The sequence below is a fragment of the Struthio camelus genome, chromosome Z (genome assembly GCF_040807025.1).
Source record: "Struthio camelus isolate bStrCam1 chromosome Z, bStrCam1.hap1, whole genome shotgun sequence".
NCBI classification, from domain to species: Eukaryota; Metazoa; Chordata; class Aves; order Struthioniformes; family Struthionidae; genus Struthio; species Struthio camelus.
In genome coordinates this window covers 85,658,451-85,684,048 of record NC_090982.1, presented here as the reverse complement: position 1 = coordinate 85,684,048, position 25,598 = coordinate 85,658,451, and the positions used below count along the sequence as shown (strand labels likewise).

Below are 25,598 nucleotides of genomic sequence, written 5' to 3'. Positions count from 1 at the left end.
AACAAAAATTGAAATTATTCACACTTCTTTTATGCCTTTTTGTCACTAAGATTAAAGTCTATACCAATCACTAGAACCAGCCTAAGCATCCCAAAGGACATGGCGCTTTGCAAGGGTAGAAAATCCACCTGTCAGAATGGTGGTGCTCAGGTTCTAAAATCGGCATTGAACATTTGAGACATAACGTGCATTTTTCATCTTACACTCCCGCATCCTTGAATACATACAACCCGCTAGAGGACAAGAATAGCCAACAAAAACAACGATATGAGGATAGAGATGTTTTTGATGAGGCTCACGGTGAAAGAATCTGGCTGATAGAAAAAGCATGAGGAAATCTTGAGATGAGTTTCACACCTGCAAAGAACTCTCTTCACTGCCATAGTCTCTCAGAGTACACCCATAGCGGACAATCCTTCACTGGGCTCGGAAATCATGTCTTTGTGTACTAGAAGTGATTTCGTTTGGCCTTTACAAAATAATTGAATTTAAAACAAAAGGCTAGTGTTAAAGGACTTCAGGCAGAGATACCCAAAAAGCTCACACGATAGCTAAACAAATCACACAACTGGTGTTAGCTGTGATGCAAAGTCAGGTCCATCATGGGAGGTGTTATCTTCTGCTACAGGATGCTGATTACATCTGCAATGAGCAAGGGCCATTCGTTTCTCCCTCGTGCCTTTCTGCCACATGTCTTCACACCTTTGGGCTTCCTTCACAGTGATGGACAGCCCACTCGTCAGACTGGCAAATGGAGCAGAGGAGCACACGGTCTGCAGGCTGGAGTGCACAGAGACAGCGCTGTTGGCTGAAAGGGGCACTGCACTAAGTCCATTGGAGCAGACTCAGCACAACGCTGAAGAGCACACTTGTCTTCCACTGAAGTCAAATGAAACTCCTTGCATGCTGAAATGCTTGGCCGGATGGGGTGCCTGAGTCAGCTCTTTTCTTGTCAGCTTCATGGAAATGAATCTTCAGGAGGAATTTCAGTAGTTGTTTTGCAACACCAGCTTGGGAAAGATATCCCAAGTACAGATGGCATGTGAGATAGCTCCAAAACAGCTCTTTTAAATGCTTTGCTGGATCTCCCACAAATGATTAGGGATGTCCAGATGGAAGCCCTTGTTGCACAGACCAAGCAACCAGCTAGGAAGACACCCCCCCACACTTCCAGGCTGATTGCCCAGACTGGTGTAGAAATCGCTGTCGTGATTTCATGTAGAAATTGCTTCAAAATGATTCTCTTCATAAATTATATTACTTGGAACTACATTTTTGGATTCTTAGCTTACTGTAAATATAAAGCCAAAATTACACGAAAACCATAGAAGAACATAGTGACAAGCAACTATATCCATTTTAGCTGAAAAAGTTTAAACCCGAAATGCATAACCACAGTATGCAATGTTTCCCAAAAATCTGCTGAGTGCAAATACACAGGGATCCTGGACTACCGGTAAGAATGCAAGTTGAATGAATATAGATTCATCTTTTACTACTTTGCAATAAAAGAGCTTATATCGCAGACTCTAGGCTCCTTCCTTTAAAAATATACCAAGACTGATCAGTTATCCCAAGATCAGATAATCCTCTCACAGATATAATAAAATGTAAACCCACGCCAAGATGCACAGACTCCCAGACACAGCCCCGCATCATCCCTCCATGGTCCTATCCCTCACGATACATCCTAAATAGTATGTATAAAAATCCCACCTGCTGCCTTTTTGTTCAGCTGTTTTCATTTAGACCTCTGTGACTCTTTAACCCGCAGCAAGGAGACATCCTCGTTTTTTCCATAACCTATTTATACCAGTGCTTTCTAGTGAACAAATACATGTCTTTCCTGTAGAAGCTCAAGCAAGATTTGACAGGATCTCTTAACAGCTGTCCAGACACATGAGCCGATCCAAAATCCATGGCAAGCAGTTACTTCCGACACAGAGATCTGCTAAGACACCAACCCAAGGAGCAGAGATGCTTTGGACTTATGTGCGGCTAGAGCAGCAGCATCCCGGCGCCGCTGCCCCAACCCCCTAATGTAGGGTGCATCACCGCTTCGACATGCATCGCGTTGCGGAGAGGCTCAAAGTGGGGAAGAGTTGCACAGTCCCACGTGGACTTTCCTACCTGGGGCTCGAATGTGTTTTCACCAGTGTTACCCTAGTGCTGCATTCAGAGAAGTGTCTCCTAATTCTTGCTCTGGGCATCCCAAAGGCACTGCTCATGGTGGCAACCAGGACTGGGCAATGTGTGAACCGCACTCCCCTGCCCAAACTCACTCCTTCCTTGTCCTGCAGCAACCCCTCCGCCATGCATGCTGTTGGATCAGCAAATGGGCCAAGCTTAAAAAAGAAAGCATGGGGAGAGCAAAGGCAGATTTCTGAAGAATCACCGGCCTGACCCAAACCGCTGCATGGCACCACAAACAGCTATGTTTCCCCAAAAAAGGGACATGAGTGGAAAGAGCAGAATGGGATGGGAACTCCTAAAGAGCCAAAGCTCCGACTATCATCAAGCCATGACCAAACTGGAATAAATCAGTTCACACCAGCATAGATATTCTTGTCAGGCAAAACTTCTGCTGTGGGACGTCATTCTTGTTTTTGCTTTTACTCTGCAGTGATAAGTAACAACAAAATTAACTAAAATTGGCTAGTTTAAACAAAGGAAAGGAGCCTGATGCCCACTCATGCCATGGAGGATGTCAGGCCAAAGAAAGCTATTATGAGCGACAGAGCAGATATTCAGCACCTTCATGCCTGTTGATGACCTCAGCACCTTCCTAATCAATCTAAAGGACTATCTTTCCCACAGATGATCCCTTGGAGACAGACTGCTGAGACTTCAGTAGGAGTAAACGGAATCCAAACAGTTAACAAATATCCAAAAATAGAGCATAGTTAACTTTTTTTTTTTTTAATATGGAGATGAAAAATGCCTGGGTGATTTACGTGCCAGTAGAGATATTAGCTGCATATAATAGATGCAATATTTTTAATACTAATATTTTGGGCTGAGACAAGAGTGGGAATGGAAAGTATTTCCAGTGCCTTGACTTCTTTATTTTGCAAACATCAGTTGCTAACTGGGGTCAGACAGAAATATTGTTTCTGCAACAAGAGCCCAAACAACTTGAGCTGGCAGCTTCTTCACACACGAACCATGCCAGGAGGCACTGCAGAGATCCTGCACATTGCTGTTCCCAAGTCTCTCACGCCAAAGTCGTTGCTCTGGCTTGCAAGGAGAAGGAAAGGGTTGTAAATGCTCTCCTACAGAATGGGAAGCTGCTCTAGAGGCTGCTTTGAGCAGGATGCATAATACCTATTACAGATTTTCTGCAACTCTTGAAGCCGATATGAAGATCTTGCATTGCATTAATAAAATCCATTTCACTATGTGACGCCTTGTCCATCTCGCCGTTAGCTGGAATAGCCTGGAGAAGACATCATTCTTGTTAATTTGATAGGAATCCTTAGCTCCTTTCTCAGGAACATAACGTGAACCAAGGTTTCCAGAACCACCTCCAGGTACAAACCTACATTCTGGGGCTTAGTCCACACTGGTCTTACCCCAAGGGACGGTGAGGAGGGTGACAAGGCACGATCCCATACACTTTTTTCGACCTCATCTTCTTCCAGCCCTACAGGAGGGAAAGGCACAGAGGGAAGCTGAGAGCAGCCATGCTTTAGGGCCTGCCCCGGCTGGGATACAAAATTGTCAAATAACCTTTGAGAGCAACCTCGTGACAAAAAAACCTTGACGATAATTACAAGTGATTTCCTGTGAAAGGGTCCAACCTGCTGGCGGGGATCCCCCACTCTGATTTCACTGTGTGGAAAAGGAGAGCGTTTCCCATCCTTCCTATGGCAGCTTGCTACAAAGCAGTCTCTGAGGTTTTGTGTAGACCACATCCCCTTGTACTACCGTAAATTCACACTGCACCAAGTCAGATACCTTCCCATACGACGACCACAAGATTCAACCCAAATGAATGTCTGAGCTGAGAAAAAAGAGAGATGAATCCACCAGAAAATGGTTCCTGAATCACCAGTTGCAGCCCATGTATATGAAAGGATTAAAAGCAGGAGAAAGAAAATAACCACTTATTCATTCCACTGACAATGCCTGCCATGAACTCACGTTGAAAAACAACACGTAGATGGAGAAAACCATTTTCAGCGTCGAGGAGCTGCGCCGGAAACACTCCACCAAAGAGAAAACCATTTCAATAACAGATCGGTTTCCTAGTGGAGAGGAACCTGCTGCTATATTTCCTTCCCTCAATTCTGACAGGCTGAAATAGTAGCACGTAGACGTTTATACTTTGCACTACATGACACTAAAACAGCAGCCTTTAAACACAGTCTCATGGGTGAAGGGATTAGTGCATAAGAGCAGGAGGTGGAGGCCACGGGTTCACCGCAAGGTCTGAGCTAGACAAACTGCGTAACCACTGTCACTTCAGCTCTTTTTGCCTCAGTTTCCTCACGCATAAACTGAGGATGCTGACACCAGCCTTGTGGCGAAAAGCACTTTGAGGTCTATGAACAAAAACCAGCCTCTCGTTATTTCATCTCTGAATGCAAAAGGAACCCCCCTGGCCTACCAAGAAGCACAGTGGCCAGGTTGTTCTTGGGGACAGCTCTCTTAATAGCTCTCTCGTGACTTCTCCTCCAGCTCACTTTACCCACTCACAACCTGTGCCACCCTACGCAAAGAGGATTTTTCTAGCAGACACATAGCAGCAAAACCCTCTCGGCCCTGTGAATGCTGTTGTAGCAGCACAGCTCTGAGGACGTCGGTACAGCTGAGTATATATATATATATATATATATACTGGACAGGTCCCTTGGCCAGTATAGAATACGTCTGCCTGAGCACACTATGACTTTGTTGTTTAAAAATAAAGAAATTGTAACTTCAGCTAGGAAAGCAATGCTGAGAGACCTGAGCTGCCTGAGGGACACCTTGGGTGACGGAAGGTCCCAGCTCAGGCGTTCCTGAACTCTTCTGTCAATGATCTCTTTCAAAATGGCAAAACCTGTTTTAAATGCTGACTCCCACTTCTTGGAGTCCAAATGCCTTACGCTGAACAGCAAATATAAGTGCTCAGTGGGTTACTCCACCATCACAGAGATGGGACACATCCCCGTCCTCCGCAGGCCCTGCAGCACATTGAAGAGCTAAGTCTCGTGACACTAAAAGGAGGAAGGTTGAGGAGAAGCAAAGGGGATCCAGCACAGCTTTTGCTCTTACTGACTTACTCCTTGAGGAGATACCTGCTGTCTCGTCTTCCAATCTACACTGGCTCCCAACACTTCCCCCCCTGTCAGCAAAGGGAGAGAGGCTTCTCAGGAGACCACCTGCAAAGGAGCCACCTCCTGGAGGCTGGCGCTTGGCTCACAGCCATAGTCTGCACCGCCAAGGCCGCAGCAGGGCTCCAACACACTGCCGATATAGCGCAACTAATTATGAATTATGAATTGGTATCCCTCTACTGATGCACACCAGCGTGCACACGCTTCGCCCGTGGCAAACATCAGATAAGGCAAGTTATGGCAGACCTCAGTGACGCAGGCTCAGCTTAATGCACTCTGCATTAACAACTGGCTAGGAGCGTGTGCGCGCAGACAATTACTGCAGCCCAACTCACGTGCGGTAATTCATTAAGCTGCAGTAAGGCAATCATTTAGCAGAGTCCTTTTAGGAGCAAACCGATGGAATGATATTGTACTCGGGGGACCTGCAGTTCAGAAAATTAATTTAGCGTAATAACTTCGGCAATGTTGCGGACAATCACAATGGAAGAAACAACGATCCCTCTTCAAATTGCCTGTAACTAACACCTCAGCTGATACAATATTCATCTGCAACCGCAAAGGCTGCTCTGCCAGGCCGCCCATTGTGAGCAGCGTCCGCACAGCCTGTGCTTTCCCAGATGCATATGCCCAATAAGCGCCCACTGCTTATTTGGTGGTGTCTTAAGTAGGAACACTTAATCCTCAAGAATTCTCATCTTGAAGAAGAAACACTTCAAGAAGGAGCTCCTCATTTTGTCCTCTGGGATGTCAAGCTCCAGCCAGCACTGTTTGCCCCATGCATGGCCCTCATTTCTGAAACGTAGCTTTGATGCAATTGCTGCTGAAAACGTGGCCTGCCCTTCACAAGTGGTTCAAAGTTTCTAAGCCTTAAGCAGGACAGCAACTACTATTTTAATAGCATCTCTGCAGCCAGTGGCTTTCAACTGTTCAGAAGTGTTTTTCCTATAGTTGTTTGTACCTTTACACTAGCGAGATGCTAGTACTGTCACTCGCCATTACAGCAGGTGAGTACTTGAATAGAGACTTTTTAGTTAAACTTAACGAAATTTGATTCAAAATGCTACTAAGAAGAAAAAGGGTGCTTCAACCTTTTTAATTCCTTCCCTTCCTCTCTTTTCCTTCTATTTTAATACCATTTGTTGAGTTCAATAAAAACTCTACAAATCATTCTGCTTGATTTTAGTTTTCAGCGAGTATGCAGTTCATCTGAAAAGCTGCATTTTGTTCCAGCTACGAACAGAAATTCTGCCCTGAAATAATGTCTTGATATTGTTGCTTTCTTTAATAAACATCCTCTCCGCTTGCTGCAAACTTCTCAATAAAGGGCCCTGTAAGAACAAAAGACATTTCTGCATTGTTTTAAGTTCTCTTCCTTTCTGAAAACCTCAATTAAAATGGTGAAAAAGCAAACGTGTCAGTACTACACGCTGTAATTATGAACTCATTTCTATTCACTCTCCCAGCAGGAGAGATTTGCCCTCTTGACCTTTGAGAATGGGTTTCTGAGGCTTTTCCAAAATTTCACAGCCTTAAAAATGACATGTTAATGTCAGCTGTAAAACACGTTCACCTTCACATTCACCCAAAATAACTTGCAATCTTAAAATCTATGGTGAGTGACATTCCTATTACTATTTTTATTTGTGAAATGAGCACTAGCGCTGGGCCATGAATAGAACGGTATGGGAGCAGCTCTCGAAATAGTGCAACTTTAAAGACAGCGTGAAAATTGCACGAATACGGACCTTCACGACAGCTTATTGTAAGGAGTTTTGAAATAAATATCTTGCGTGGCACACTCATAAAAGGTGCCAGGCTTAAAACTTCAGGCTTTTCTTACCAATCTTATTAAACTTTCAACACAAAAGCTACCCTTCTTGGAGAGGACATGTGTCACTGCAGTCTTAGCCTTGTGATTTGCCAATATGGTGCTTGCTGAAGGGAGGGTTTTTTTGGATAAAGTCTATCCAAGAAAACACTTTGCAAGACAAAATGCTAAAATAACCCAGTTACATATGCCCCTTTCAGCAGAGCGTGAAAGATAAGGACGGTAAACAGGAGGAAAAAATATTATTTTTTAATCAAGAGATTTCATTCAATAGTGGATAAGAGGACGATGTAAGAGAACTCAGAATGAGATCATAAGGAATGCACAATAGTAGATTCTCACATAAAATTACATAATATTTTCCTTTAAGCACAACCTACAAAATGGTTTTAATATTCACATACAGGACTACAAGCCACTCCAGTTTATGATCCATTCCTAACTCTCCCATGATTTCAAGCTCAAATGACACATACACCTACGTGTATGTATTTGCTTCTATCAATATTTAGGAACCATTCCAAGGGAATATGCATACATCCCAAAACAGCTTCCCAGAACTGAAGATCCTACACCCAACAGAGCAATTCACAAAATCCTGTCTGATCCCATGGGTTTGGAGGATCTCACACGCTTCGTCCAAAACATACATGCTGAAAATTTCACTCTAATGCACGTCATGAGATGCCACAATGTCCCAGATCCTAATTTCAGCAATCTCCTGCTTTAGGACTTGCCAGATTTGTGAACTCAGTTGCCAGTTCCCCAGATCCCAGCAGTCACACTCCTGTAGGGATGGTCCTTGCACATCTGACGTGCCCTGATGTCACTGAGCTAACCACCAGGCACAGCAGTTGCACCGGCTCTCCTTAGCTGCTCTCTTTCCAAAAAACATTGGGTGGCCCTGCAGCCACTTTTTAGAAAATAAATTTAGCAATTGAAAATATTGCTTGGGAAGAAGGGGATCTGCATCTTGGTCCCTCCTTGGCATGAAGAAACTCAGCCTTGCATCTTTAGAGTTCCCACGTACCTGGCTAAAAGAAAGGCTCAGGCTGGGGCAGCCTGTTGAAGTTGGCTCATTCTGTAGTCAAAAATACAGTGTTCCTGCAGAGAGAGAGCGGGAAGGCATATAAGTCCCTTCCCGCTGGTGCAGGCACTCTCCAGGAAAGGGGAGCCCCCATGGCAGATCTTGCTACCAGGCTATTTACACCTCTTATTAAAAGTGCCTTTGGAAAAAACACAGAGCGCAGGAAGACAGGCTCAGAACTCCCCATCGGTGGAAAAGAAAATCTCTAGAAGGAGGAGCTAATTGTTAACTGAAGTCTGACCAATCTAGTGGTGACAATGAGTTGCAGTTTTAGCGGGTGCAGGCCATGCACTTCACTGGCTCTGGGCTAAACTCCTCCACTTGTGATGCCAGCAGTTTGCGCTGTTGGCACTTATTTAAAAAGAACTACGGATGAAAATCCAACTACGCTTCATCCAGGCTGCTGAAAAACCATCAATTGGTATCAACTTCTGCTCATTAGCACTGCACAGCTGTCCTGGCTGGTAAACCCAGCTGGAGGAGGACAGTTGGCGGTGTAAGGAGGGCTTGTTCTTGCCAGTGAAGCCAGGAGTCAACAAGCCAGGATGCAAAGGAGTGAGCAAGAGAGCAGGGAGACTGTGACATAAATGTAGGTGAGGAATTTCGTCAGCCACACGTATCTTCTATGGGCAGGTACATTTTCTTCAGACAACGGAAATACATATGGCAGGCAAGCTCTGCAGTGGAGACTGCTGTCCCCAAAGCTTCATGGGAGTGCCAAGAAAGTGGAGGGAACATCCTCTCTGCAATCATGAAAATGACTCAGTGGAAAATCCTGCACTTTTCAGTTGGCTGAGAAGAGATTTCTCTTCCCTAAGATGAGATGCTCAGTCTGAAGTCTTTGTTCTCTTTGAAGAGAGCACAGAAACAAATCCCTGTCCCAATGGTTCCTCTAATGTGAGGTGTTTGGGCTCAGCTCCTCCCAAACTTCTTTGTTTTTCAGACTTCCTCAGTTCTGGTCAACCTGGGAAGGTGAAATGAAGCAAAGAAACCTGTTCTCGCAAGACGGCCAGACCGATTTTTCATATTTACGGGTCAGAAGATCTCTCAGTGTGAAGCTTTCTGAGTTCTCTGAATGTCTGTGAATGCAACCTTTGGAAATTCCTGCTTTGGCCCGGGGGAAGAGGAATCCTCTCTCCTCTCAGTGCATTACTGTAGGGTTGCTTACAAAATCCAGTTTTGTACAAGACCTCTACCAGAGTACCATGGTGGAGACCCTCAGGCCCTGTAGGTATGTGCCTAGAGTACAGAGCACCTGCTCCCCCAAGAACTTACAGCGGCGAGAGAAAACACCATTTAATGCATGGGGAAATAGAAGCAGAGAAGAGGAAACTTCCACAGCTTCACACAAAGGGTGGGTTCAAATTGCCTAACTTCAGGTATCTGCAATGTCAGTGACTAAACGTGAAGTATCTGAACTCCCTTTATGACCAGTGGCAGCCCAATCCGTACGGGCAGCGGAGGCATAAGAGCGACTCACCTGGCCATATGTCTGCTTCAGGATGAGATGAACCATTCTCTTAACTCCACTGAATGTAAGGACCAAATCCCTACTGACTATAATGGAAACTTAGGCACCCAGTTCACAGACGGTCTTCTTAGCTATAGACACGTACAGTGGAATTCAGCTGTCTGCATCACTGGAGACATTCTAAGGCATCTTGCCTGGCCTCCATCCCATCTTGGCACAGGTTTCACATGGGTCCACTGTCTGCTAGCTTCATGCAGGTGTTTCACGATAGCCAGCAGTCGCTGGTAAAAGTGAGAACTGTAATGTCCCATGTCCTCCCCAGTGTCTTAGATACAGGGACGAGCTGCTTTGCTAGCATCCATCCTAGCTGTTCAGCCGTAGTCTGCATCCCTTCCTCTCTGACTGGAAAATAACTCTCATGAGAACAGGTAGTGTAGAAAAGAAGTGAGGGAAGAACTGTCAATGTTAACAAGGACATTGTCCTCTGATGCAGCCCCAGCTGTCATGCAGGAACAGGGTGCCAAATAAATACTGAGGAGTTTTGAGGAAATCAGGTGTTCCTCCACCTCAGATACATACAGTGCAAAAATTGCTCCTAGATGTTTTGCTGGAACAATTATTTTGCTTTCTATGAAGTAACACCATAAAACCCTGAGCTTATCCAGCAGGCCATTATTTTTCTATTGAGGTTGCATAACAGTGAAATGTTTTGCCAGTGGTACGTAAGTCTTTCAATCAGCTGCAGAGACGGAGAAAAACAACCTGCAAAAGCGCCCTGATGCCATAAAGGCCACAGGCAGCCTGGCAATTCCAGTTACATTCAGTCTGCAGGATAGGAGTCACTTCAGTCACCAAGATTATAAAAAAAATCTAGAAGAGCGAGCCTTATGTTGTACAGTTTTTATGTAATGACAAAGCTGCTCTCAGTAGAGAGGTGGCAACCTTGCAGCTGAGAAGTACATCCAGCTCTCTCCTGCCACTGACCCCTGGCATTAAAAAAAAGGAACAATGAAAGGAAAAGATTAAATTTGCTTAGATGAATAACTTTTAACCCCTTCTGTGCTTTCCCTTTAACTACCCATAGAAGAAGGATGACACAGATATGAAGAACGGTGGTGGACACACAGGTCCCAAAGCCCTGCCTACACAGAACACATCCCATTGAACTCTCAAAGGATTTTTTCCTCTTTGCACTAGTTTTGAGTCAATTCTGCCACCATCTAAAGAACCCCAGTTCGCAAAGCGCTCTAGTATTCACAGAAGTACATCTTCTTTGCATCGCATGAAATACAAAATTCTGTCAGCTGTTGTTAGTGTCAGGAAAGGAGCTATAAATACGGCATCTCCTTTCATGGTGTGGGTTGTCAGCAGGCTTCCAGCCACACCATCTGCCTTTATAGGTGATTCATGGCTGGGCGCATTTGCATTGACCTCCTCATTACATAAGGGCTTAGTCCTGATCAAAACGGCACAAACAGAGCAGCTAGGTGGAAAACTCCTACTCACCCCATCACTGTGTCACAGACTGAGACACTGGTGACAGTCAAAACAAACCACCGATAAATGCTAAATATCAGCTGCTGCACTTCACTATTACTGGTGCTTTAAATGGACCGCTTTGGTAATGGTAAAACCCTAAGCATACAGCTTTGGGGACAGTGCCGGGGCGTACAAGTGGCCCTCAGAAGAGCCTGTCCAGAATTGATGCTGGATATAAACCTGGGTGAACTTAAGCTCTGGAGCCAAGAGGAACTAAGACAGCTTTACCAAGCCCTGCTGGATGCTCACCAACTCAGTGCAGGGCTATATTCGGTTCTGGGAGAGATAAGATGATGCAGCATAGGGCTGGCTGTGGCCTGTGGGGCTTGCAAGCTTAGATTTGCACTCAAGAGAAGCTGCAGTGCTTCCCAGCCGATGCCAGTCCTGGAGTAGTACAGTGGTACGGCATTGACCGCTCCACCCATGGCATGAGTCACTCGCAGCCGGATACCCACGGGTCGTCACGAGGTGGCTTTTTGATCGTTCAGTGTTCCAGAAATGCTCTTTCAATGGGGATCCTGGTCTGGGCTCTTTGTTCTCAGTTCCCTTCTCCTGGGAACCGGCTCCCAGTTTGGTGACCCTTGGCAGGAGCTTCCACTTGATGCTTGGAAGGAAGGGCAGCAAGGACTGTGCCATGCCAACGTATCTGGCCAGCAGGGCTGGATGAGTAGGAAAGAACACTTTCTTGATCCCTCTGATACCATCTCAGTCCTAGTCCACCACTGCCTTGCACAAGGAGCAGCAAACATTTTAACTGGTCTGAAATAATCCCAGCTTTCCATATGTTCACGGCTGTATCTACCCGATAGCCTCTTGTATGGGTACAAGACAATGTATGGGAGTAACTATGAACATTAGGAGGGGGCTGGAAGGGCCTTCGTGTCACTGAACGCAGTCCTCTAGCTCTGCACAGAAAACCATCCACATAGAGCCAAACTACTCCAATTCCTTCCTTCCGTTATTCTCTTGATGGTAATCAAGCTAGACCTTCTGATTTCCAGCCTGTATGAGTGAATGGTCAGTTTTCACCCAGAGATTTTTCATGGTGACAATTTTTTTAGCATAAATAGCCCTTCTTCCTCCATGATGTTTACCCCCAGGGTATTTAGAGAGCATCCATATCCGCTCCCAGCCTTTGCTTGGCAAGGCTGAACAAGCAGAGCTGTGCGAAGAAGCATTTCCTTCTCTATGCTTTTAAGTTTATTTTGCCGTTAACTTCCCTAGGTGACCCTGGATCCTTGTATTAACAGATAGTAAAAAAAAAAACAAACAAAAAATCCCACCCCAAAATCCAAAAAACCTCTTGCTTTATCTCTCATCTCAGATCCCCCTGCTAAAGGCTCCACCTTGCTCCATCATCACGCAGTTGTGCTACTCCCATCCTAGCTTATCTCCTCTGCTGCCTGCTCCCACTCTTCCTCTCTCCACCCGTCCTCCCTCAGCTTCCCCCTCTTGCCGCTGGCTGCCAGCACGCGGAGACTTTGCCCTTGCAGGATCGTGTCGGGTGAAGCGGATTCCTGCAATGTTTATTACAGGGTAAAGTGGTAGGATACCCTTTATGGTGTTTTGAAAGGAAATTGTACAGGAACAATGTCCCGAGCCATGTGTCTATTGAAAATTCTTCACAAAGGGACTTTGCCACAAGAGGAAAAGCGGCTTAATCAGTGGAACTAATCACCGAAGGTGGCTGAGTGTCCCTGAGGGTCAGTAAAGTAAAATATAATGGGAAAAGAAATATATCACAGCTCGCCTACGCTCCTCGGCAGATCTCAAATGGTCCCTGCCTGGCCCCGAGCCCATGGTGGCTGGCCACCTCGGGCCGCGCCAGACCACGGCAGCAGAGCAGGACAGGCTTGATGGAGCCTTCAAACATGGAAACAGAGCTGTGGAAACTGCCCTCCTTTATTCACCCCAGATAACCTCGCTCTCAACGCGGGCACAAGCAGAACAGGCCAGCGGCGCTTACACAACGCTTGGGTCTCAGGAAGAGGAAACCGTCCCTGACAGCCACCCGGGGCTCTCCAGGGAAGAAGGATATTTCTGCCTCCCCCAGCTCTGAATCTAATTAAAAACAAAAACAACATGGAAAAAAAAATCCAGACTGTTTTTTCCTGATCATTTAAGTGTAAAGCCAAGTTAACGGTAGGAAGCAAATTGGGACAGCGCAAGAGAAAACTTGGGGACATTTCAGTAATCCTGTTATCAAAAGCAGTAGGTATCTGGGGCACGCTGAGAAGAGGCAGGGAAACCACAAGAACCTCTTTGTCCCACTTTACTTAATGTAAGAGCAGGTAGGACCTAGGCAGTTTTCTGCTCGATCTCCTTATTCCCACACAAGGGCTTTATGATGGATGGTTTCCCAGTTGCAGAAATGTATCTCCTAAATCCATGTCTGACAGCAGGAGGATCTCAACGGCAGCATGCTATGGGTGAAAGTCCTTCCCCTGCAGCCTGGTGTGGTTCCTGCCAGCGTGGCCGGAGACATCAGAACTTGCTGCTCTGGTCACCCCAAAACCCACCAGGGGCTCGGACAACACAACAGCCCTGCTCCCATGGCTGCAACGGGGCAGACGCGCTGGCCCTGAAAGAAGCACAAAGGATCCATACCTTTAAATTGAAAATAGGAATTTGGAAGCCTTTTGGAGAGAGGAAACTGATTAACCCTTTAAACTTCTACTCCATTCTCTCCTAGCCATGGGGCTGCACTTCCTCCTGTAATCCTCTCCTGCCTTTCCCCATAGACTGACTATCAAAAGCCCTGTGAGCTACTGGCCAGTATCTACACACGTGTGAGGATTTTCTTTTGGTAAGAAAATCAACCTAATTTGACTTCCCCATTTAACATAATTCCAAAACAAGCAGAATCTACATTAGAGAACTGATATTCTCCATTCAATGTCACCATCTCAAATAAAAAGTGTGAATCGTAATTTAAACAGATATCACTGAGATGGACAGCTATAAATATTTAAAAGGCAAAAGAACCCACAGAGGATTTTACAGAGAGCAGCACAAGAATAAATAGTTAAATTAGCTTACTGAGAAAACATACGGGACTCCTGACAAAGCAGTGCAAGGAACTAGTGAGATTACGATGATGCAAACTTTTTAGAAATTTCCCAGCATACCTTTCCTGGTTCCTCAGTAAAACTGTCCCTCTCCTTAAGTGAAGCAGAACAATTTAAGTACTTTGCTAATCAGAAGAAGCTGGTGCAAACCTACCGGTCTTAACCCTGCTTTGAGAAACCCACTGAAGATCTACCAAAGTCCATGTTTCCCACCTACCCATTTTCAAGTCATTTAAGAGGGGACTCCTTGAAAACCCGTGATTTAGTCAGACCACTGCAACGATAGGCCAAAAGCGTGTGTGCAGAGGTGGGGAGGTAATGAAAGAGTAGGAAGGCTTTCAAGCTATATCTGATTCTTGCCATCTTGTGTCCTGGAGTCTAAAAGGGGACTCGTGAACTCGAGAAAGGACACTGCTGAGATGAAATTCTGGTTAGCCTCTCAGCTGCTGAACAGTGTCTTATAAAAAGGGAAAGGAAATAGATGTTACATTTTCTTTACATTATCATCTGTATATGGGAATCACAGAAAATAGCATGGATGGGAAGCTTGAGAAATCATCTAGGCCATCTTATAATCTCCGAGACAGGGTAACTGAATCTAAATTATGGTGTGTGAAAGTATCTTCTTTAAAACCTCCTCCATATATTCCCTGTGAATCCTATCAAGAATGGACAACATTTCCTATCACTTCCATAAGGCTGTCCCAAGCAGCATAACACGAATTTCTGTCAACAAGCCTTAAGGACATTGGGTTTGGCTGGCCGGACCCTCCGCCTCAAAACGCATCATCCCAGGATGCCACAGATCACCGAGAAACCCTGCGCAGCAACAAGCTGACTTGCAACAGTTCAGCAGATATTTAACAAGTGGCGTTTTCAGGAATTTTTTTGAAAAGCAACGGGCCAAACTCATAGCCCAACTCCCCAGGGACATCAAGTCACACCATGGTTTGTGCTCAGCGAGCGGAGAGAGCTCAGCTAGGCAGGGCTGGAGGTCAGCACCTAAGAAATGGATCCACTATGCTCCATCTCCCACACTGTTTCTTTTCTCTCGACTACTTGTGGGAGGGAAGGGCATGAGAGGTACTGCTGCCTCTCAGGGCCAATCCCTCCTTCCACAGCGGCAGTTACCTCTGGGAGGTCAAACTGAATTCCCTTTGGTGATGTCTAGGTAAGCTGGATCTTGTGTGGCAGCAGAAAGCAGATTAACATTTGGTATTCGACCCTTGCTCACACTGACAACTATGAACGTACTTTCCTCTGCTGTGCTTTTTCCATGATCCCGTTAAGCAGCGATGCCCCTCCTCAGTATCGTCACATAAAGAAGGTGAATTAGTTACCCCTTGTGCATCCAAACCTACAGAGAAAATACAGGGCGTGCAGATTTCTGCAGTGTGAGGTGGGGAGAGCGATACCTCTCCCTGCTCTGCTTCCCTGATTATAAGCTTATTGCAACAAGGACCTTGTCATCCCCTTTACAGTACCTCACACAATTAAGCCCTGAACCAGATGTGCTCTAACACTGATCTATGTTATAGAAAACCTGCCAAACAGACCCACACTGACCGTTCTTTAAATGGGAAATTCAATGCCTGTTTTAATGTCACCTTTAATAGAGGTGACATTAAAGGTCACCTCCTATGCACAAGGAGAGAATTATGGTTGCATGTGCACAAACAAGGGCATAAAGACACTTTGAGTTTGAAAACTTTAAAAAAAATTCCAATAGAAAAAAATCCCACGTAATTTTAAAACCTTTTTTTTTTTTCCCATTAGAAAATAAGATGGGGAAGAGGTAAAGAAACTAAGTTGAAGGCAGGGGAAAAGGTTTGATTTTTCATACCTTTTGTCCTTCACTGGGAAGACAGGACAAAAGAAAAGCACTTCAGCAAAGGATGGATTGTCCACAAATTCCCAATGCTCTATCGAGTCGTTTGGAACACCAGCCAGTTTTGAAAGAAATAGATTTGTCTCATGAAAACATACGAGAGCTATCAGAAGCTTTGCTGATAACAAGCTTTTGACAGCTGTGGTGCTCAATTACTGATGCAACAAGCAGGATTTGTCCACGTGAAGGCAGATGCCTGGGACCTGCCTGTAGCTGTCTCTGCGGGTAGGGTGCTAGCAGGTGCCACTGTGACCACAGGCCATGGGGAGAAAGAGGCAGTTGCAGAGTGCAGGTCGCGTCCTCAGAAAGGAGACCTCTGAATTACACCAGGTGACTCAGGGCCCGGAAGGGTTTGCTTCTCCCCATAGCCAATGCAGAGCGGGAAAGGCAGAAATCTAACGCTAGGTGAAAGGAATTCATAGGTAACTCGGTGATAACATTTCTGAAGGAAAGGCAATAGGAACAAAGTGGGGACTTGAACTCTCTATAATACAGCCAGATATGAATGCCATTTCACATGAGAAACGGAAGGTGCTTCACTAGCCCAAGACTTAGCTTCTTCTGAGCTTCACAATTGGGCAGCAAACCAGAGTGGAAAATACTATAGCTTTTGAGGAGAACCAGTATCTTTTAGAACACCACCTGGAACAAAACTGATGCTGATGACAAAAAACTGCGAGGAGTGGCTGACACACCAGAAGACCGTGCTGCCCTTCAGAGGGACCTGGACAGGCTGGAGAGAAGGGGCAGACAGGGACCTCGTGAAATTCAACAAAGGCAAATGCGGGGGTCCTGCACCTAGGGAGGAATAACCCCATGCACCAGGACAGGCCGGGGGCTGACCTGCTGGAAAGCAGCTCTGCAGAGATGGCCCTGGGAGTCCTGGTGGACAAGTTGACCCTGAGCCAGCAATGTGCCCTTGTGGCCGAGAAGGCCAATGGGATCCTGGGGTTGCATTAGGAAGAGCACTGTCAGCAGGTCAAGGGAGGTGATCCTGCCCCTCTACTCAGCCCTGGGGAGGCCACATCGTCCATCGTCCTGAGCACTGCGTCCAGTTCTCAGTTCCCTAGTACAAGAGAGACATGGAGCTCCTGGAGCGAGTCCAGTGAAGGGCTACTAAGATGATGAAGGGACTGGAGCATCTCTCCTGTGAAGAAAGGCTGAGAGAGCTGGGCCTGTTCAGCCTGGAGAAGAGAAGATTGAGAGGGGATCTCATCAATGTATACATGTATCTGAAGGGAGGGTGTCAAGTGGATGGGGCCAGGCTCTTCTCAGTGATGCCCAGAAATAGGACAAGCGGCAACGGGCACAAACTGAAACACAGGAAGTTCTGTCTGAACATGAGGAAAAACTTCTTGACTGTGAGGGTGACAGAGCACTGGCACAGGTTGCCCAGAGAGGTGGTAGAGTCTCCTTCCCTGGAGATACTCAAAAGCTGTCTGGACACAATCCTGGGTAATGTGCTATAGGTGACTGCTTGAGCAGGGGGGTTGGATCAGATGATCTCCAGAGGTCCCTTCTAACCTCAGCCATTCTGTGATTCTGTGAAAATAGGCAGATTTTTAGATACAAAGTTGCTTTATCAGCTCTTTCATAATGGGTATATTATAAAAAGTACCAGTAACTTGCAGGCCAAATACAACCTGTTGGGTAAGGCAGGGTGAATCTGTAGACTGATCGAACTTGCTTAGAGATCAGTTTTGGACTTCATAACTGCAAGTTGGACCACTGTGGAGGTTATCCATCCACATGGCAGGAGAATGTCCAGCTAGCGCCTCGCAGTTGTGCAGGACGTTATCCCCACGCCGAGGAGGCAAGTCGCAGACAAGGAGAGCTGGGTACACCCACCTTGGGTACACACCAAGGGCGAGGGGTGAGCCATGGGGCGTCTACTTATGGTGTCCATGGTGCTAGCTAGTGCTAAGCGTTCACCGCTTGGAGGAGAAAACTGCATAATGCAGGAAAAAAACCTGCATAATGAAAACCAGAGCCATTTGTGCCAGGACTCTGGGGCCACACCTGTTTCTAACAAAAAAAACAAGAAAACAGCTGTTTTTTGTGCAAGCCTGTTGCATTTTAACCCTGCTCCTGCCCTTCACCCAGAGACCCTGCTGCTACCAACCATCTTCTAAGAAACTGGCTCTTCTTCATTTGGATTCAGGCATTTACACTCGCTTCTCAAATACCATCCCAGCCCTCCTATGCCTCATCTACAGGGCTGTTAGCTCCTTGATTTTATTTCTGGCTTTAGCAGCACAGCTCGTATGTCCCGGGGCAAATCCCACCTAATACACGACAGGCCTCAACACACCCCAGAGACCCTCCTTCAGCGCAGGGGCGAGGAGCTGCCATGTGTTTTACAGCACTCTTAAAGTTTCACTCACATAAAAACAATGGCAGAACGGGCACGAAACATTTTTCTCAGCTAATCAGCTAACTTTCTCAAGCCGGACGTCGATGGTTCTGGCAGAGCACCCTGGGCTTGGTTTTGCAATTTTGCGTCTTTCCACAACCAGACAATGTCTAAAACAAAGGCCTGTAACTCCCAACTGTTTCAGTGGCAATAAAATCTCTCCTCTCCTGGTCCTACGGCAGAGGGATATTTATACCACCTGTGCAGCTCCACCAGCTATGAAATGAATCCTTTCTCCACCAACACAATACCTGGGATATTAAGATAATAGCACTGCAATAAAGCGTGAACAGCTTTGCAACCAGTTTGTGTTCCAATACAATCTGGCATTTAAACTGCAAAACAGTTTTGGTCGGCGAGACCTTTTTTTTCCCCCCTATTCCCACTCTGCCATGTTTTTCACATAAAATAACCATTTTGAGACCTCACTTAGCACTAGAAATCAAATTTTGAAGAGCGAGCGCTCTCCTGGGGCATCTCAAGTGACATTGGAGCGACAGGCAGCCCAAGTTCCCGTTCCATTCCCAAAGGTGCCGTGAAGCGCAAGGGGATCCCGAGAGGTTGGGCTGCTTAGATGTAGTGCCATCCATCCGACCATACAGCGTGGGGGCTGCCAGGGTCTCCCAGCTGAGGTCCGGGGGATGGGACTGTGCCTCTTCGGTTTAAATAATTGTTTAAAAGAACCTATTGTTTCGCTGCAGCTCCCTCTGCCCAGGGTTCTTAACTTTTTGTGGTTAAAATGTTTTTCTCTCTACACATTGATAGGCAGTGCTACCGAGGATGCCTGTGCCTTTAAAGGGCTTGGGCAGGACTGTGTACCTTGGTCCCTCTATCAGCGCAACCTCTGTTTTAAGTGAGGGGAAACTGAGGCAGAGAGAGGGGAAGTCTCATCCCCACGGTCATAGAGTAGCGGAGCTGGGCTGGTACCTGGAAAAGTGGAGTCACACCTATGCAAGCAGATTCCTATTGCAAAACCTGCCTGACACCCACGGACAATCTTAGGAATGAAGAAGGCTCCTCCCAATGAAAGGCAGGCATTTGAGTTGGAAATGACCTCCAAAAGATCTGGCTGCTGAGAGTTTATTATGGTAATCCGAACAGACTAGGAAGAAAAAGAAATACATCTAGCACGATCCTTACAGCTGTATAATGGACTGGTTTCTCAGCCAGGATAAAAGTGCTTACGCACAATCGCCCACGTTTGCATGAGTCAAAGTTCTGGCATGACATGTGTCAGCATGGCTCAAGGAAGTCCATGTTTCACAGGTTTCTTAGCATTTTTGTGGCCTGCTGCAATGCTGTGTGAGCCTCACCTGGACAGGAGGTCTTCACCACCAACGAAGCCTTCATCACCCGCACCCATGCTCCAACACATGGTTGGTGGAGACAGAGACCTGATGCCTGCAAAGGCCTGTGTGTCAGGTTGTGCAAGCGCTACGGCAATGGCTGTACTCGCGGGGATGGGGACACCCGTCTGCATGATGACTACGTGTGAGCCCATCGCTGGCTTGGGTGCGGGAGTCCGTGCGTGAAGCACCATGTCTGCATTCTGCAGGTCAGGCTGCAGCCGGTCATGATGGTCCTGCCAAGTTTTAGCTTGCTCAGAGACAGGAGATCCCATTGCTCTACCCATTTCTTTCCCTTCAGCTCAAAGACATGCTGCCTTCGGATGGCAAAAAAAGACCCATTTCAAGCAGGGCGAGTCAGGGTGGGAAGACTAAGGCCCAATCCACATTGTAATTTCGGAAGCGCTCAAGACTCAGGTACCGCAGCACAGTGCTCTGATGAACCTAATCCAACCCCAGCTTGCAACACAGATAGAACGAAACTTGCTTTCAATCATATTTCTGTGATCACAAGGCTGCAACCCGGCTGAAACAAGGGTGTCCCCCCCCCCCCACCAATCACAAGACCAAATTGTGTTTTAAATTGGGTACAGGGAAAAAGAAAGGAGCCCAAAAGAGGAGTGGAAATGGAATTTGTCGCTGACTAACCACAAGGCCACAGACACATGATCGATAGCCAGCACCAGACCCGTCTGATTTTCTTCCTGGCTTGCCATCGCCACTTCACAATAGCAGCATAATAGCACCTTAGCAAGCGTATTCCTGAGGGATTACTCAAACGCCTTCCATTTTTGGCATTTGGTCTTATTTGTCCCCATGAGACTGTTACACTTAAATCAAAGAAACTGTAAAACCTTCAAGGATGGTGACATGAAAGCAAGTGAAACCAGACAGAGACTTGCGATCAAGTACTACATCATAACCATCCAAATTATAGGAATGACACATTAAACTGAAAAACAGAGTTTTGCTCTAAGCCCGGGGGAAAATTTGCCGTGGGGACCAGCTTGCCATGCCTGGTCTCTGCCCACAGAAGAATGTTTCTTGAACGTCGGAGCAAACTTTTTGCAGCTGTTTTTCACTTGCTCAGTCAAATTCAGGAAAACCAAACCAGAGTTAACCGTATCGTGGCTTTCTGAAAGCTGTTCACAATTCAAAAAGTGACAGCTCTGTGATTCCAGGATGCAAATCCGACTGTTACTGGGCAGCTCTCTGTAAGACTGCCCTGAAAAATCAGGCTCCACCGAGGCATCAGAGCTCAGAGACACATCGTTTTCAGCTTAATCTTGAAGAAAACATTGGCCACTCTTTCTCCTAGAAATAGCATTAACCCTGCAAACTCCTGGTCTCAGACAGGCTTTACTATCTTGGTTTTGTAGCTTAAGCTGCAGCATAAGAACGTGCAAACAGAGAAAAGCTGCGTGTGCAATTGCCTCTCCCATTCCTCATTTACTTTCAAATTTAACCACAAGCACGACTCCTGTGCAGGACTCTGGATGCCCTCATATAATTAAATACGCAACTTACACAATTAAATACACAATTTGCACAATTAAATTAACGTAGTAGATTTAAAATCACCCATTCCACAGGAGCTCAGCTGAATGCCTACTTAGCATGCGGACTCCTTCCCATGGAAAGGCGCCTGACGCTTGCTGCCAACCCCTTGCAACATTCTGCACAGGGCCCTGAAAGTCAGCAAATTCCACTTTTCAGTCAAAAGAGAGGAAGTTCCTGGGACTCAAAACCTTTACGGAAAATATCTTGCCAACTGCCTTTTCTAATGAAAGCAGGGGATCTGGCGCGAGGGCAGCTGGACATTAGGGTTGCTCCAGGTTCCCTCAAGCTGATGTAGCCTCAACCTGCACTGAAGGAGGGTCTCAGCTCTCTGGAGCAATATAGGGCATATCCAAGATTTTAAAGACACTCTTGTGGCACGGACAGACACTACAGTTCTAGAGTGTTAATGTTCAAATAAAGGTTTATGCATTTACGCAGCGGTGCCAGCTGCTAAAGGGCAATATTGTCCAAAGACGTTCCTGTGAGACAGTGGGGGAAGATGTGCAACAAGGAAGAGAAGATTCAAAAAAAATGCACTCAAGAGAGGTTTCACCTACCTGCGGTCATTTCTCCTCCTTCTGAACAGTTTTTTGGTGTGTGCGATTTCAGCTTCATGAGGCAATGGATGGTAACCCTGCTGTAAAACAGAGGAAAAGGCAATTATCAATTCCGAGCTATAGCAGGCATTGCTGTGTAGGTGGTCAGGGTGAGAAGAGCCGTTTGCCTAAAACGTGGGCCTGATAAAAGAGAAAGTTCCTGGCTAAGTATTCTTACAAAATACAAATCAGTGCAGTATCTCAAACACTGATCAAAGAAGCTCTGAAAATCTACGCGTCCATTATATCTTCCCAGGGCCATTGCAAGGAGCAGTGACTGAAGTTATCTGCAATTGCTAGGGAAGAGAAGCCATGTAGAGCAGACAACTTCAACACACGCTGGAGAACCCCAAAGTACATGACCGACAGGGAATTCACCCACATCACACATGATACTGTTTATGTCTGCAGCAGGGCACCAGCGTTCCCATCACGTTCTCCTCCTGCTGTGCTCAGCTACACGACAGGCGATTTTCAGTGATGCCACACCCCAGAGCAATGGGGATGACCCTGCGCAGCAGCATTTCAGTGGCGCTGGAGGACAAGCTTGTAAGAAAGGCAGCATCGCACAGCTAGCAGAGCACGCATGAGCCATAGCCCACAGGGTCTGTCGTGGCTGCACCGCTCGCTGTTAGCATGGGCAAGTCAATAAACGCGTTATGGAAGACCTCATGGTGCCTTCCCAGTGCTAGCTATGAACCCCAGCTGCCCCTTGGAGAAGGAGATGGCTGGGATCCCACCCTACGGACCAGAAATAACAGAGACGAGGACGTGAAATGACTTGCCTAAGTCAAGTAAGTGGAAGGGCTGTGTTTAACCCAAGCTGCCCTTTCCCCATCCTGTCCTCGTTCCACTGGAGGAGCTAGGTTACCTCTCCTGGACCCAGTATGCTCAGCTGATAATGGGGATGCTGTATTTACCTTCCTACTACAGGCACTGGGAGACTTTGTTAATGTGAGCAACAAGCTCGGACGTTCCTGGATGAAAGGCACTATGTAAATGCAAAGTATTATTTATTTTCCAGAGACTATAGAGCTGTCATAACCGTAATGATTTTTATTTACGTAGTATTGTACTTCCCAGGCTGGCAATAAAAGCCCTGCAAAAGTTGCTCCTTTTATTTCTATAACTATCCGTCTTGTCCTCTAAGCTATAGTCACTGCTAATGAATCACCACGCGAGAGGGGCCACGAGGGAGCAGCACGGGTAAGGGCATGGGGTGGGCAGGAACATCTCTCATCTTGAGCAGCAGTCTTGTCACATCGGCATGACAACACAACACACCAAAGTCAAAAAAATCCCTCTCTGTGTGGGCAAAGATCCTTAAAAGTTAGAGTGAACTTCAGTAGCGGCTCCTGATATAATAATATTTTGAGTTCCTCTGGTGGAAGATATGATAGGGTAGAAAGGTCTTTGTGAATGCTAATCCACTCAGGCTGGCAGTCCTCTGGAATCCTGAGGAAGCCTCCCAGATACTGAGACCAGCAGGGCTTATTCTGACCGTCCAGCCCAGCCACCTGCATATGACGGTCTGGAGGACTGTGCCCATGTAGTTACTGCAGCAAGCCTCACCATTCAGGAGATGTTCATTCTTTTCAAAGATTTCAAGCAATGCAAGAATGCTCCAAGTCCATGGGAAAGTCATGCTGCCGGCTAACGTGTCCCCATCTGCACCTTGCTTTGTCTGCAGTCGTGAAGAACTTTGTTTCCTGGGAAGGCACAGACCACAGGCAGTTCCTCTTTTAACTTTCTCCTTCATTTTTATACTTCCCAAGCAAATTGGATGCACAGAGATTGTATGGTTTAGCACGGGCATTATGAAGCACATTCAGGAGTAGAACACAGCTCTCAGTGACCAAATCATCCCTCTCTCCTTGAAACATCTACTAAGACACCCTTAATACTCAGCAATATCCCTTCAGCCACAGCACCCTACGTTATCAGTCATAGCAGTAGTACAGAAGTCATTGTTCAATGATGTTGCATGAGCGTCCTTGCAAATCTACTTGTCCACTGAGGACCTGCTCAGTATGTTGCTCTGCAGACATCTGCTTACATGCATTCACCCAGCATCAGAAAGAGCACTCTTCGTGCTGCTTGGATCTTGTTTCACTGGTCAAACATGGCCTCTCTGATTCACGAGAGGTAGTTTGGGAATAGTGACAGTTGGAAGTGGGCTCTCCTGTGGCTGTGGTTGGGTTATGGCTTATTTAGCAGGATTTGACTTGAGCTTTTCCTGCAGCTGAACACCTTATAGTTATTGGAATCTTGTAGTATGGAATCTTTGATGGCTAATAGCTTAAAAAGCATGCTGAACCTTTTTCATTACTGGGGGCTGCAACTGGAGTTTTTCTCACCTATTCGATCAACGTATTTTCACTGAATGCATAGGCGGAGCTTAACATCTCTGAAATCTCTAGTCCTCTCAATATTTGTCTGAAATTGGCCAATGGGTTCCAAAGCTAATGGGAGAAGGAAGGGAGGGAGCAGCCACAGACAACCCAATCACATAAGCTGTGCTAGTTTAGGAAACCAGGCTAAAAATAGTACTATACTCAGTGAGACTGTTTCCAAATGTCGTACTACCGCAGCACGCTAAAGCCTGGGGTATTTTTAAGAATTCAAGCTGCATTGCAGAAACATGTGCAAATACAATTACCCGGAGCTTGAAAAATGAAACCATCCCTGCAGAATACAAGGGCTGAAACCACCGATTTCCGTAGGAGCAAAGCCTTCATTAAGTCTCTCTGGCTGTATTTCTGGTCGTCCCAGCTAGGAAGCACATGCACAGTGGTGCATCGCTGCACGTCTTCCTACTCGCAGAATGCTGCTGCTCCTCCTCAGAGCTCTGCCAGCCGGCAGCGGGCACAAGTTAGCGACTCGTCTGGTTACAAACATAGGTGTGAGAGGTGATTTAATTATACGGGAATAAACCTAATCCAAAGAGCATGTCTGGAAACTGCACATGCCCAAACAGAACAGAACTTAGTGGCCCCATTAGGAAAATCAAGAATCTCCCTTCTCTGACCGAGCAGTTCCCTTTCCTAGGCCTAATCATGAGACAATGTTTTGGAAAGAAATGGTCATTGGTCCCTACTCTTGTCTATTTTGGTGCCTACACAGAGCTAATTTTGGAAAGGAGAAAAGTTGACTTTTTTTTTTGTGTAGCACGCTGATGTAAAAGGAAATATCAGGCACTTCCAAGAAGGGCAGGGTGCCCAGACAAGTCCAAGAGCGCTGCATGGGTGGGTGTGGGACAGAGTCCCAAGTGCAAGGTAAGTACATTTACGACACGGTTCTTCGATTTATCTGGTAGCTGCTCCCCACCACAGGTTGGGCAACACGGCAATGAAAACGCTTTTAACAAAACTGACTTGCTCAGGACAATGGGGGATCTGTAATGTAGCTCTTCCATTTTTCAGCTAACCAGGGCAAGAGATACGCTCTTTAGGAAGATGAAATCACTGAAGGAAATCGA

The 25,598-nt window shown here is 46.3% G+C and overlaps 1 protein-coding gene across 17 annotated transcripts in view; it reads right to left on the bottom strand.

The window, feature by feature from the left end:
- The window catches only part of CTIF (cap binding complex dependent translation initiation factor), a 212,650-nt gene that overhangs the window by 76,756 nt on the left and 110,296 nt on the right, over positions 1–25,598 (bottom strand). For 15 of the 17 annotated variants that reach the window (XM_068927875.1, XM_068927877.1, XM_068927878.1 and 12 more), the window contains one exon: positions 22,082–22,161. In XM_068927875.1, coding sequence (XP_068783976.1) covers positions 22,082–22,161 — 80 coding nt within the window. The remainder of the gene's footprint in view (positions 1–22,081; positions 22,162–25,598) is intronic. The other 2 variants (XM_068927864.1, XM_068927865.1) reach the window with 1 other exon arrangement.